Here is a 13,240-nt window from a genome sequence, read left to right as displayed (position 1 = left end):
GTTTCCCTCATTACTGACTTTCAGGAAGAATTTAAAACCACTCCTGTTTACCCAGGCATTTGATGGCTGAAGGAGACTATTCTTAGCAACCAGGAAGTCACTGGATGGAAGAATGTTTTTATCTGTAACTGTTTTAAGAGTGTTTTTATCTGTAATTGTTTATAGATTGCTTTTTGCTGTTGTTAAAATGTTGTGTTGATGTCTTTACTGCCCTTGGCTCCTTTGGGAGGAAGAGTAGGATACAAATTCAATAAATAAATAAATATACAAACAAAGTTATTTCTACCTGCCCTTGAAACCCTCAAATATTTCCCTGGCTCCCTTCACCCCCTCCAGCCTTTAATGAATTTTGCTGCTGCTACAATCAATTTCAAAGCCCCACCCCTTGCATTTCCTAAAAAAATACAACCCCAACAAACATACCAAGAGACAAGAGGATAACAACACTGGATTACAATGCATGTACCATTCGCTGGTCTAACTCTCCCCTTCTATCAGCAAAATGGGTACAATTTAACAACGCTGAGCTACTTTGCAGGGCTGGCATAATCCACATTCTCAGCCACAGCCTTTGCACCCTGTAACGTGGATACATTAGCATTAGTACAATTTATTTATATACCACTTTTTGGCCCAAAGGCCCTCAAAATAGTGAACAATACATTTAAACAAAATGTAAAATAAATGACAATACGATGCCACAAATGAATCAATAAGCAAAATAATTAAAAAAGCAAAATCACAATATGCAAGGACCAAAGCAAAGCCTCTCCAAACAAAAGGATTAAGGCTACTCTCACGACCCTACATTCCACACGCTTAGGGGCTAGAAACCTGAACAAACAAATGAGTTTACCCCAATTAGCTTACCAGGATCTTATTCTAATTTTTATTTATTTATTTATTACATTTATACCCTGCCTTTCATTTTATGATAGAAACCCAAAGCGGCTTACATATGGTTCCTAGGTGGTCTCCCATCCAGGCACTGATCAGACCTTTAGTAGGGTCCTGGCCTCATGCGTCTTCAGACCACAGCCTGGGACCAATTATTCAGGGGTTCTGGGTGAACTAAGTAAATAACTAGTACAGTAATGATGACTATAACCTGCACTGGCAGGGTAATTTTTTTTAATGTTTACGAATTCACATTTTTGTTATAAAATAATACCTGAGTTAAAAGATAATGAACTCATATATTTACTGCCATGTTTTGTTTTGGATACAGATGCTACAGCTGAATCACGGCAACGCTAAAACCATGGATTTCTGAATTATTTTCTGTTGGGCAGCTAAAAAAATGAACCAAGAAGTTCTTTCTCCAGAAAATGAGTCTGTCAGGTTAATCTTCCCTGTGTCTAATTATCTCACTGTACTTTCCTAAATGTCAATCAAGCCAAAAAAAATGACAGGGTGGTGACAGAGAAGAGCAAGCTAGTTTCTCACAAAACAAACTGCAGAACAGCGCCTGCACATTGTGCTTTGTATCGCAGGTTCTACAGGGGATAGAAACTTGCTTTTAAAGAAATCCTGGGAAGCTGGAGTTATGCTCATTTAGGGGGCACTGCTACCTTCTCCCCTCCCTTCCCAGACACCCATGGGTGGAGGGCTCCCAGGACATGCTGCATGCTTTGAAGACTAGCACTGCCAGTTTGGGTGCATGCCTGGTCCCGCCTGCTCAACTTGTATTCTATTGTTAAAAACCCTGCTTATTACAAAAGGCACCATCAGTCTCCAGTATTCACTGTATACAAGAAAACTGACCTTGTAAAGGGCACTATTGTTCCTCTTCTGCCCTAGAACAGCTTGCATTAAAGAGATCAACTCACTTGCTGACACCCTAGACAGCTCTGGCCTAGTTGTTACTGAAATGGTCAACTTTGGATAAGCCTGTATCACTTTGAACTACAAGGCGGGGCATGATTAATAAAAAAAATCCCTCTGTGTAATGAGCTAACAGGCAACTAAAGGCAAGACCAGAATCTTTCTCTCTGACATGTGAAGCTTTATATGTCTAGAGATGGGGAGGGGGGAGAGTTGGTATGGCCATCAAATCCAGTCACAAAAGGCCCATCTACAGTCTTCCATGCAGACCAAGGTTGTCACTTCTGTGCATCCAAGCTTACATGTACAATCTGCAGTGCAGTAAAACAACAGCTGAAAAAGACATCAGCATTTGTTCTGCAGAGCATCACAGCAGAAATGCAAGATATTCTTGTCAGCGAAGAACTAGGCCCAGCACTTACATGCATAATTTTTGGGACTCTCTATGAAATAATTTTAGTTGATTACACTGCTAAATGGCAGGCAATTAATAAACTGATTAATTGTTTACATTTAAGTATGTTTGCATATTACAAAAATACATCTTCTCATATCCACCAATTAAAAGGCCCTTACTGACTAATCAATGAAAATTCAAACTACCAATCAAGGCAATTAGAGTTTGTAACCCAAACATATCTTACAGGTGTGGTGCACCCTTTTCTAGCTGAATTCCAGCAAGGGAAAACCTCCAGGGACCACATGCCAGTGGGGGGCAGGGCTAAAGGTAAAAGTGGGTGGAGCAACAGGTGTAACTTGTACCTTCATACTGTAGGCTACCTTTCCGAGTCTCACAAAAAACAGAGTTTTTTCTACATACCCCTCTCCCACCTCTACATCCAGGAAAGCAAGAGGCATTATTAGAGTTCAAGGACATACTCCAGCCAGGCAAGGGCACTGAAGGAGAGCTTGGAGAAGGACAGGTGAGGGGGGGTGTTCTGGGGAAAATCCCAAGGGCCAGACAGAGAGGCCTGAAGGGGCAGATGTGGTCCCCAGGCATGAGGTTCTGCACCCGTGATCTATTACATATGACCATAGCTTTAAAATGTCCACACACGGCTCCGCAGCCATTTACAGAACTGCCACTGTTATGTCAAAGGAATTAATCAGAGCTTGGAAAAGTTACTTTTTTGAACTATAACTCCCATCAGCCCCAGCCAGCATGGCCACTGGATTGGGCTGATGGAAGTTGTAGTTCAAAAAAGTAACTTTTCCAAGCTCTGCAAAGGATGTTTGGCTGCATAAATACCATACTTTTAAAGCCCCCCCCCAAGAATCCTGGGAACTGTACTTTACCCCTCACAGAGCTGAAATTCCCAGAACCCTTAAACTACAGTTCCTAGGATTCTTGGCGGGGGGGGGTGTTAATGTATGGCATCAGTCTATAAGAATGAGCTAACTGTGGAGTGGGGAAGAGACAGTCCTAAAATGCTAACATTTAGGACAGATACTGTGAGGGAAATGAAAGATTGGTTTGGATGGTAGTGGTGGTAAGGAAACTCACATATGTAGAAGGATCTCTGTGCTGCATTTGAGCAAAGACGTGAGATGGGGGTAGCGAACCCCACAGAGGTGCATTTGGCGCCTTCATCATACAGTTTTCACAAACAGTTGAACGCTGAAGACGTACCTCTTTACTCTGGCCTTTGACATCTGAGATGTGTGTTTTCAAGACCCACCCTATTCCTGTGCCTGTGATTTGTTTTAACTGTTTTTATTACTGAATTTTAAATTCAGTAATAACCCACCCTTGGATCTGCTGGTGAAGGGCAGGTAATACATTTAATCATGATCATCATGATAGGCAGCACCTACCCTGTGGAATTCCCTACCCTTAAATATTAGACAGTGCCATCTCTGTTATCTTTTTGGCGCCTATTGAAAACCTTCCTCCTTCAACAAGCCTTTTAAGTTGAGACCTTATCCCAGTCTGCGTCTGTGTTGGAATTGCTTTTTAAATATGTTTTTAAACCTTTTTTTTTACAATATGCGTTTAACCTTTTTTTTAAAAAAAAGATGTTTTGAAAGCTTAAAAACATTTTTTAAAATATGTTTTGTTTTAATTGTATTTTAAAGTCTGTTTTTATGATGTTTTAAAGTGTTTTTAGTGCTTTTGTTTGCTGCCCTGGGCTCCTACTGGGAGGATGGGTGGAATATGTATTAAATAAATAAATAATCACTTCCCACTTTTTAAGTGCTCTTCCCACCCAACCCCTCTTTTCTCTCTCTAACCTTTGGCCCTCCATTCTAGCATGGTCTCGATGGTGTACCTTTTGGGGAGGCAATTTAAGCTGTTCCCAACATGAGATTTCTGTCACCCCAAGCCCACAGTTTCACATTTCTCAGAGCGAAAGGGTATGGTTAAAAAAACCTCAAAAGTGCTAAATGAGACCTGAATAACAGGACTTGCTTCCTTTCACACCAAATGATGTGGTCATTAAGGGAATGGAGCACAGAACAAGACAACTGATTAATGACCTGATAAGAATCTCTGATCAAGCACAGGAGTCACGTTTGAATGCTATGCTGCATGCAGGGTTTTTGGTTGTTGTTTTTTCCTTCTCAGCCATGTGGTCACAAATGTTAACCTTTTCATCAATGGCAAATTCCAGAGGAGCAGTCAAATACAGATGAGGTACCTCAGAGAAGACAAGCACTATGCAAAGTCCCCACACTCTCTCCTCAAATAGTCAAGCTAAATTTGGTACACCCACAGAGCTGTCCTACTTGCAGCAGCCGCAATTGTTTCCCTTCCACCATTTGGTAACAATTCCTGCACTGACATCAACTGATCTTTCCATTAAAGGCCATTTTTTCTGCTGGTAATCATCAGGTGCTTCTAATGGAGTTGAAATGATTAACCTCAAATTTCCAGTTTAGCCAAAATTCGAAAGCGAAATTTGAAATGTTGAATGAGAGTAAATTTGTTGGTATCTCCCGGGTTGTTTTTTTGGGGGGGGGGGATTATTATTAGCTGCAAACTACCAAACAGATGCCATCTCTGACGTCTTTTCAGCGCCTACTGAAGACCTTCCTCTTTCAATAAGTCTTTTAAATGGATATCTTTATACCAGTCTGCATCTGGCACTGGAACTGTTTTTAACTGTCTTTATATATGGGATTGGTTTTAATTCTTTGTACATTTCTTTTGTTTTATGGTTGTATCTGTTTTATTTGGTTTTATAATTGTGTATTTTATTGTTGTAACCCTCTACAAATGGAAGGAACTGTCACTTTTGGTTCTCTCAGTTTCTAATTTTTCCAATCTTATATTCAGTTATCCACATTTCTGCAGCAATTTGCAGATTTTTTTAAATCATGAAAATTCTTCTGCATTTTAGTGCAAGTTTCTCTTAATAAACACATTTTTGTATGCAGTTTTGACTATATGCATTTGTGCAAGGAATTTCTCCTAATATAATGCATTTTTGTATGTTCTTTTCACTAATATATTCCTTTTAAAGCATATTTTCCTTTAACATGTGCATTTTTGTAAACACTGGCTGGAGAAGTGCATTGCAAAATTTGGATAAGTGTGAATCTCCAAGGATGGCTGTGTTCTGGTACTCATATTGTCTTGGAAAATGTGAATTTGATCGATTTGGCTTTAAACGTTAACTGAATCGAATTTCTTCCCCATTCCTGTAACCACTCTGGGATCTTATGGTAAAGGACGGATAAGAAATCAAATAAATAAACAAAAATACTATCAAATACTAAATATCACTTCACGTCAGCTATCATGTTCAGTCAAATACTGAAACCAAATATCAAACCAGATGTCAACGAGCACTATCAAAGAGGCAGCAAATATTGGAGCTACACCATACCAGTGAGTTAAAAGAGATTAAAAATGTGATTCTCTTTCAGTTTACAAAGGTTTCCTTGCCTGGTCACCCAAAAGTATTTCTTATTTGTCACAGTAGGCCAGGAGAGCCTGCTGTATAGCATACCCAGTGGGCCAAAGATCTATTACTAGCAAAGCAGTCGACCATGCTCACATAAACAGATGAAGCTATTTCTGGCTCACCTCAGCCTAACCTGAAGGAGGTTACAAAGGAGAGAATTATTTTCAAATTCTAGCATGTACGTATATCTTTATAGCCATGTATGAAGGTGTAGTGCATTGTACATTATAAATGATAAATTATCCTTCCTTCTTACATCTTGTTGATCCTTCAGACAGTAAACATTCAGAAAGGGGTTATTTTGTGCAGCATTTCTTTTAAGCACATTATAACTAAATAATAATCTATCCATTAGTAAGTAACCATGTTCACTTGTGGACACTGAAGGCACAAAACTGAGGGGGTTTGCCATACACCAAAGGTACAGAGCAGGTATGGGGAATCTTTGGTCCTGCAGAGGTTGCTGAACTACAACTCCCATCATCCCTGGTCTTTGGCCATGCTTGCTGGGAGTTGTAGTTCAGCAATCTCTGGAGGGCCAAAGGTTCCCCATAGCTGGTATAGAGACGTCTTAAAATGTTATTTATTACAAACATTTTTATCCTGCCTTTCTGCCTTATATGAGGTAACAACATAAAGATCTATAAAACAATAAACCCCTCCCTCTCTCCCTCTCTGAACACCTCCAGAGGGTCATGGACAATACTTTCCTTGAGCATAACTGTCTTCCAACCTATCATCTTTTTAGGGGCAGATAGCGATTGAGTGAGCCCAGTCTCCCCTTTACCAGTGAAGTGATCTCGGGCAGTAAAGAGATGGGGCTCAGAAAGGGGAAGCTTTCTCTGCTCCCAATCCCATTCCTAGCTGGTCCCAATCCCATTCCTAGCTGTCATACAGGGGTAAAGAGGGGTTGGGCTAATGCAGCTTGGGGAGGGATCTGAGGAGAGGCAAAGGCTGTCCCTTTTACTTCCCCCACAATTTCCTGTGCTATTTCTTTGGAAAGTTTCTACCCCATCCATCATCGTCCTTGACCCCAGGGCAAATTACAACCATTCAAACACAAAAATACAGCACATCAAAATAATTAAGAAATGGAGAAAGCTAGTCATTAACCAATTAAGTTCCACAGTAAAGCCAACAACCACAGCAGGCAATTCCATTAAAAAAACGTAATCACATAAAAGATTGGGTAAATAAATAAGCTAGCACTTAAAAAACCACAGAAGGTGCCAGCTGCACCTTTGAGTGGTGGGCATTCCACTTCAGGGTGCTGCCACAGAAAAGGCCCTAAGCCTAACTGCCAGTCTACCTTCAGACTACAGTCTATTGTATCTCCCATTTCCACTTCTCTAAACTCCTGGGTCACACTGACACCAAACATTTAAAGCACATTTATACCAATTTCACAGTCACGGCTTAAAGTACTCCCTCCCTCCAAGAATCCTGAGAACTGTAGTTTACCCCTCACAGAGCTACAATTCCTGGCACCCTGAAGAAACAACAGTTCCCAGTATTCTTTTTTGGGGGAATATGATTTTAATGTATGGTGTGATGTGACCCTGCAGACTGACATGAATGCAGCACTAGTCAGAAACTTCCCATCCACCTGAACTGCAGAAATGACAAATCAAAATGGGACCTGCAATCAAAGCCACCTGCACTGGGTTGCCAAATATACACACAAAGATCCTAGGAAGTCCCTTTGAATGCCTCAAGACAGCCAACCGCTTTGCTTTCCACCCCACCCCTTAATCAGTACTCTTGGCCACCTGCATATATTTGTCTGTGGGATAAAACTAGAGGCAGGATTGGGACAGCAGGCAGGGTAGATTAGAACAGGGCAAGGCTGCCGGTGTATAGTGACTATATCCCTCTCCCACTGCCATTAAACATTTAAAAAGACATCTTTGTATAAAAACATGCCTGAAAATATCCTTTCAGACTGAACTAATTCCTGGCAGTATAATTTGTTTATGCCAACTGTACATAAAATTTACCATGGTAAGGGAAGATCGATATGTTCATAATTCTTTGATTCCTGCAGTATTTTCAAAGAGCCACACAGTCCCCCCCCCTTATAAAGAAAGGGAGACCATTCCTCAGGAGATTCTGTTCCAGAATATTCCCCTTAGTACTCCAACTTAATTCAGAATTTTCTGCATCTAGTTAATTTTGAGGAGCTCACCAGCTTCATTGAGGCTAGCATTCTGGAGGTAAGTCCGGCATCTCTCTTTGTGTTCTTCCAATGAACTTCTTTGCTTATAACTCCGTCCACAGAATTCACACTTGAATGGTTTCTCCACTAGAAAGAATAAATGAGTGAACAAAATAGTTACATTTGGGGGGGGGTACTACGTTATTGACACACCAATTTCTACATGTAACCAAGTGCTTCAAATCATCACCTTGTTCATCCCCAGAATCCTCTTGCACAACTGATCAGATTGCATTAAGGACTGGAATAATCCCCGGTACCAAAATGCCCGCTTAAATATACCTATTTTACAGATGAAGGAAACTGAGGAAGAGCAAGTTGTGAATCCATGGTCATCAAGAACATCCCTCTGTATGCCCCATAGCTGCCAGCCTTCCAGACCTTCCTTACCTGTCCACTTTCTTCTTGCTAATGGTGCATAGCCCCTCCTGTCCCTGGGGCCTATGGGGGATTTCATCCCAGTCTTACTTTCTCCTTGACTACTCCATGTTTTCACCGCCACTTTCTTTAGCCTCCGTTTCCTGGCCTAGCCTTTCCCACTCTCCATAGTATACAGGTCCTGCTGTCCTTAAGCACTCTGAAATTCCCTCAGAGCCCTTTCTCTCATTAGCCTTCTTTTGTCTATTCTCTACCAGTTTCTTCAAATTCCTTTCTTCCTTTAGCCTTCTCTCAGATTTCTGACCCTCAGTCCAGTGTCCGCTCTGCACAATTCCTTCAGCTATCTTGCTTCTGGGTTCCTTGCTCCTTGGCTATTTTCCTGTCTCCTGGGGCCTCTTCTCAATCTTCAGTGTGCATCAGAAAACTACTCCTGTCTCTACAGCCTACGTTAGATGAGGTTAATCCGAACCAGGTTGACAACCTTTCCTGTGAGACTAAAGCATTAATTGATGACACTAAACAAACAAAGAATTTGTGAACATTTTGTGACAGCCAATCGGCATTTGATGCTTTACTTCCAAAAGCGTTAATACAATGACTAGCCATCAATCCTCTTTATACTGTTCACTGCTTATAACAAAAAAAATGGGACTGGCTTCATCACAGTCTATTAGATAAGTGCAATTCACCAGCATCAAAGACTTAGATCAACCTTGTGTGGTTATTTGACTCTCACGCAATCTCTGAATGAAAAATAATTACTCATAGTGATGGGGACAGTAGACGGTTTGAAACACAGACAGTAAGAGAAGACATGGAGAAAGTGGGTGCATTTAATAAAAGGGGAAATAAGTAGTTTTTGAAGTTACTTACCAGAATGTGTTCTTAAGTGACCAGTGAGCGCATCTCTCCTTTGGCAAGCATAGCTGCAAAGGTGGCATTTGAATGGCTTTTCCCCGGTGTGAAGCTTAACATGGCGGAGAAGGTTGCCCTTTTGAGTAAAGGAGGCTCCACACTGGTTACACTGGAAAGGGCGCTCACCTTAAAAATAACATGAGTTAAATAGGAGAAAAAGGCATCATTTAAGCATTTAGCATTTAAGTGCTAGCATTATGGCAGTATGGCCTCTGCTAAAAACAAACCATACAAACAACAAATTCTGCTTTAAGGGACTGAGGGCTATTAGACAGGGATTCAGATACCACAGCACTGATCAGGGAAAGAAACCAGAGGGAGACCTCTCAGATGTAAAAGGGGGTGGGGAACAATCAACCAAATCAGAATGTATTTCCCAAGTTTCTGATAGGTGCAGCACACTTATTTCCTGAATTAAAATTTGTGGCATTCTTCACCAGAAAGAGCAACAAAGAGTGTTAGGGCACTATAAAGACTAACCTGTGTCTTTACTAACAATAGTTCATTAAATACTTTCATGTATATAGCATAAGCTTTTGTGGATTAATGTATAAGGGCAGTAAGTACTGACCCTCAAAGCATCCCACTCCCTTTCCTTTTGTGTTCTTCTGAGTGTACCTCCCAACTGGCCATGCCATGCCCTGCCCTGCCTCAGTCTCGTCTTTCCTTTGCCCCACCCAACTTGACAGGGATGGCAAACTTACTAGAACTGTTAGCGGTTAATGGCACATCCTCAGGTCAAATGCATTTAACATGGACCTAGCCTTGTAAAGGCCTAAAAGTAATTACCAGTGTGGCTGCGTTTGTGAACCATCAAAACGTTGAGGCTGATGCAGCGCAATCCACAAATGTGACAAATCAACTTCCCATTAGCTGGCCTGATGAGGTCATAAGGCCTGGAATGCCTCTCTAGCTCGATGCTGTCGTACTCTCCATACTCCTGCTGACAGTTATAAAGGGTCCCAGGCTCTTCTCGGGTTTCCATTGGTTCAGAATTCAAAGCGCCATCTTCCTTTTCAGTGTATTCACCTTTGACTTTAAGCAAGCCATCTTCTGGGGGGAGGGGCAGCAGGGAGAGGGAAGACATGTCCCAAACATGAGATTGATAAAAGCTGAGAATCCATAGAAAGAAGATAGCCACACTTTGTTTTGTATTATTACAGAAAAAAATAATGCAAAATGGTAATTTTATGTTTTCTTGTTTGCTTCCATACCAATTTTTTTCTGTTGGTATACAGATTGGATTTAAACAATTTCAGGTTATAAGGAATTACATCAGAAATTAAATATGAGGGTCCATTTAGACCAGGCATGAGGAACTTGTGACCCTCCAGATATTGTTGATCTCCAGCTCTCATCAGCCCCAGCCAGTGTGGCCAACTTTCTGAGACAATGGGAAGTGGAATCTAATAATCTGGAAAAGCAGTTTCCCCATCCCTGATTTAGGTCAATGAAACCCATTTTTAATGCCCACCCTCTTTCAATCCCCCTATCATGAGCCCCATGGTCCAGTCTTGGAGCAATGAGGATGAAGAGGAGGAGACAGAGTGGGATGTGGGGGAGGGCCCAGTGACTGGCATTTGGAGGGGGTGGAGACCGATGGCTTCAGTGCTGCTGACAGTGACAGCTCTGCCCCATAGCTCCCATTATAACTGATGAGGCACTGCCCAATCAGGAGGCGTCCTCTTCACTTTCCCAACACTCCCTTACCTCGCTCACACTGCTGTCACTGCACTCCCCTCCTCCTAAGGAGGAGGACTTTGCTGAAGTATGTTTGCTGCCCTCGCCTCAAACATGTAGGCTACTGGGTCATCAGGCTCAACGGGTTACCACAGTTTCCCTGAGGCAGAGCCCTCATGCGCAAGCATGCACTCCCAGCAGTGACACTTTTCTCACACAAGTAGAAGAAGCCCACCCACACTTACTTAAGGGTTGAAAGGGGCATATCTAATTGCTGTGACATCTTAGCACAGTGTAGTCATGCCTAGGTATGCCTAGCAGAGATTCTGAATCTTGTGTAACCCATAAGCTGATTCATGAAGAGCTCTGAACTGCAATTTTCCATTAAACCTATTAAAGTAAAGCACACCCTCGCATCCGTGTCAACTTCAGATTCAGGCAGGACACCCCCCTTCACACCTGCTCATAGTATTAAGACAAGAGAGAAAGAGAAGGAAAAAGAAACTTCTCCATGCAGCACATAGTGAAACTATGGAATTCTCTCCCATAAGAGGCAGTGATGGCCATCAGCCTGGGTGGCTTTAAAGGAAGATTAGACAAATTCATGGAGGATAAGGCTATCAATGGCTACTCGCCATGATGGCTGTGCTCTGCCACCATAGTCAGGGACAGTGTGCTTCCGAATACCAGTTGAAGGAGAAGCTGCAGGAGGGGAGAGTGCTCTTGCATTCAGGTCCTGCTTGTGGGCTTCTCCATGGGCATCTGGATGGCTACTATGAGAACAGGATGTTGGACTAGATGGGCCACTGGCCTGATCCAGCAGGTTCTTCTTATGTTCTTAAAAAGAGGAAAGCTGAAGAGAGGACAGAGAAGAGAAACAGCAACATGAAGGAAAGATGGATCTATTTGGTCTTAACATTTGGGAATCTTACTGCTGCAGCAGTTCAAGAAATCATTCCAAAATAAGACCAGGGGTATCAGAATATTTTTACACCACTGTTTCCTTGATGCTTAACATTTCTTCCATCCATTGATCAATCCATATTTCTTTTTATAACCTGTCATTCTTGAGCCATATTTATGTTCACCTGAGGTCAGGTTCTGGATTTCTGAGCAGCTACAGGAGCAAGATAACACTTAGCTCAATTAACTGCTAGAAGCACCGACGCCAGCTGTCTGTGACATTATAGCAACCTCTGGGCAAAAGTCTTTAAGAAGCCACTCATCATCCATAATCATGCAATTCCAACTGGGTTGGAGGGACAGAGGCTACTTATGTACGCTGAGTTTTAGCCACATGATCCTAAAGTACTGAGGACAGGCTCTATAGAGTGCTTCAGAATTAAGACTATTTGAATCTTGGTTATTTTAATTGGAGCATGTACTAAAAAATAATTAAAAGTCAACTTGAAAAATATAGTAGGAAAATGCTCATCGCGAATGGAATTTGTTATTTGTCATGGGTGCCAATGCTGACTGATAACAGTGGTGGTGGTAGTGTGTGTGTGTGGTACTTAACTCTTCCTCTGTCAGCTATTTTTCTGTTCAAAATCTCCCCAATCTGCCTGCTTCCCCTCTCTATCCTGAGGAAGGAAAAGTACCCGGGGGTGGGATTTGAGAGGGAAAATTGTTAGCAGGGAAGGCACTCCCACCCATCTTGTCATTAAAAAATCCCCAACACTGAGGCTTTATAAACACATTTTTATAATGTATGACTTGCCCTAAAAATCTTACATTTCAGGGGGAAAAAACTCAAAATCCACCCACCAAGTTTCTAGCGCTTGTGGTTGAAAAGATATTTGTGTAGGTAGGCAATGCCCACTTCTCTGAAGCCTAAAGAGGTGCTGACTTAGATTTCCAGTAGTTAGGAAGTGCCCTGCATACCTTCTTGCCCCTATCTATGGCTAGCAGATGCGCCGAATAAATTAAGCAAAATTGTAAACACTGCAGAATTACACAAAATAAACTATGCAAATTCACTTTACATATGAACCAAATCTGAGTTCTCTAGGAACCGATTCCCCCACCCCAGGAAAGAGTTACACATAGCTCTTTCAAAGCATGCAAGCCTCTGAAAAGCTATAATCTATACAATGGAACCTATAGCAAAATGTTGCAGTGTGAAGTTTGCCTGTTCAGGTTTCCAGTCATTGCATTTCATTCTCTCCCAGTTTTCCATTCCCCTCCTGATCATTCCGTGCCCTTTCAGCATGCTCAGTCCTCCTCACTGGGCTGTTTGGGGTTTTTGAGAACCCTGTTAACATTGAAAACACAAACCATGCTGAAAGTTCCGTAAACAGGTCATCCGGAGAAGCCCTTA

At 41.8% G+C, this 13,240-nt stretch overlaps 1 protein-coding gene across 3 annotated transcripts in view; it reads right to left on the bottom strand.

The window, feature by feature from the left end:
* Positions 1-13,240, bottom strand: part of IKZF3 (IKAROS family zinc finger 3) — a 68,970-nt gene that overhangs the window by 27,299 nt on the left and 28,431 nt on the right. For 2 of the 3 annotated variants that reach the window (XM_061589420.1, XM_061589422.1), the window contains exons 4-6: positions 10,030-10,293; positions 9,199-9,366; positions 7,918-8,034 (exon numbers count right to left, since the gene is read on the bottom strand). In XM_061589420.1, the coding sequence (XP_061445404.1) occupies positions 7,918-8,034; positions 9,199-9,366; positions 10,030-10,293 (549 nt within the window). The remainder of the gene's footprint in view (positions 1-7,917; positions 8,035-9,198; positions 9,367-10,029; positions 10,294-13,240) is intronic. The other variant, XM_061589421.1, reaches the window with a different exon arrangement.

Source organism: Rhineura floridana, chromosome 11 (assembly GCF_030035675.1).
Source record: "Rhineura floridana isolate rRhiFlo1 chromosome 11, rRhiFlo1.hap2, whole genome shotgun sequence".
Classification (NCBI taxonomy): Eukaryota; Metazoa; Chordata; class Lepidosauria; order Squamata; family Rhineuridae; genus Rhineura; species Rhineura floridana.
This window is presented reverse-complemented; position numbering and strand designations above follow the sequence as displayed.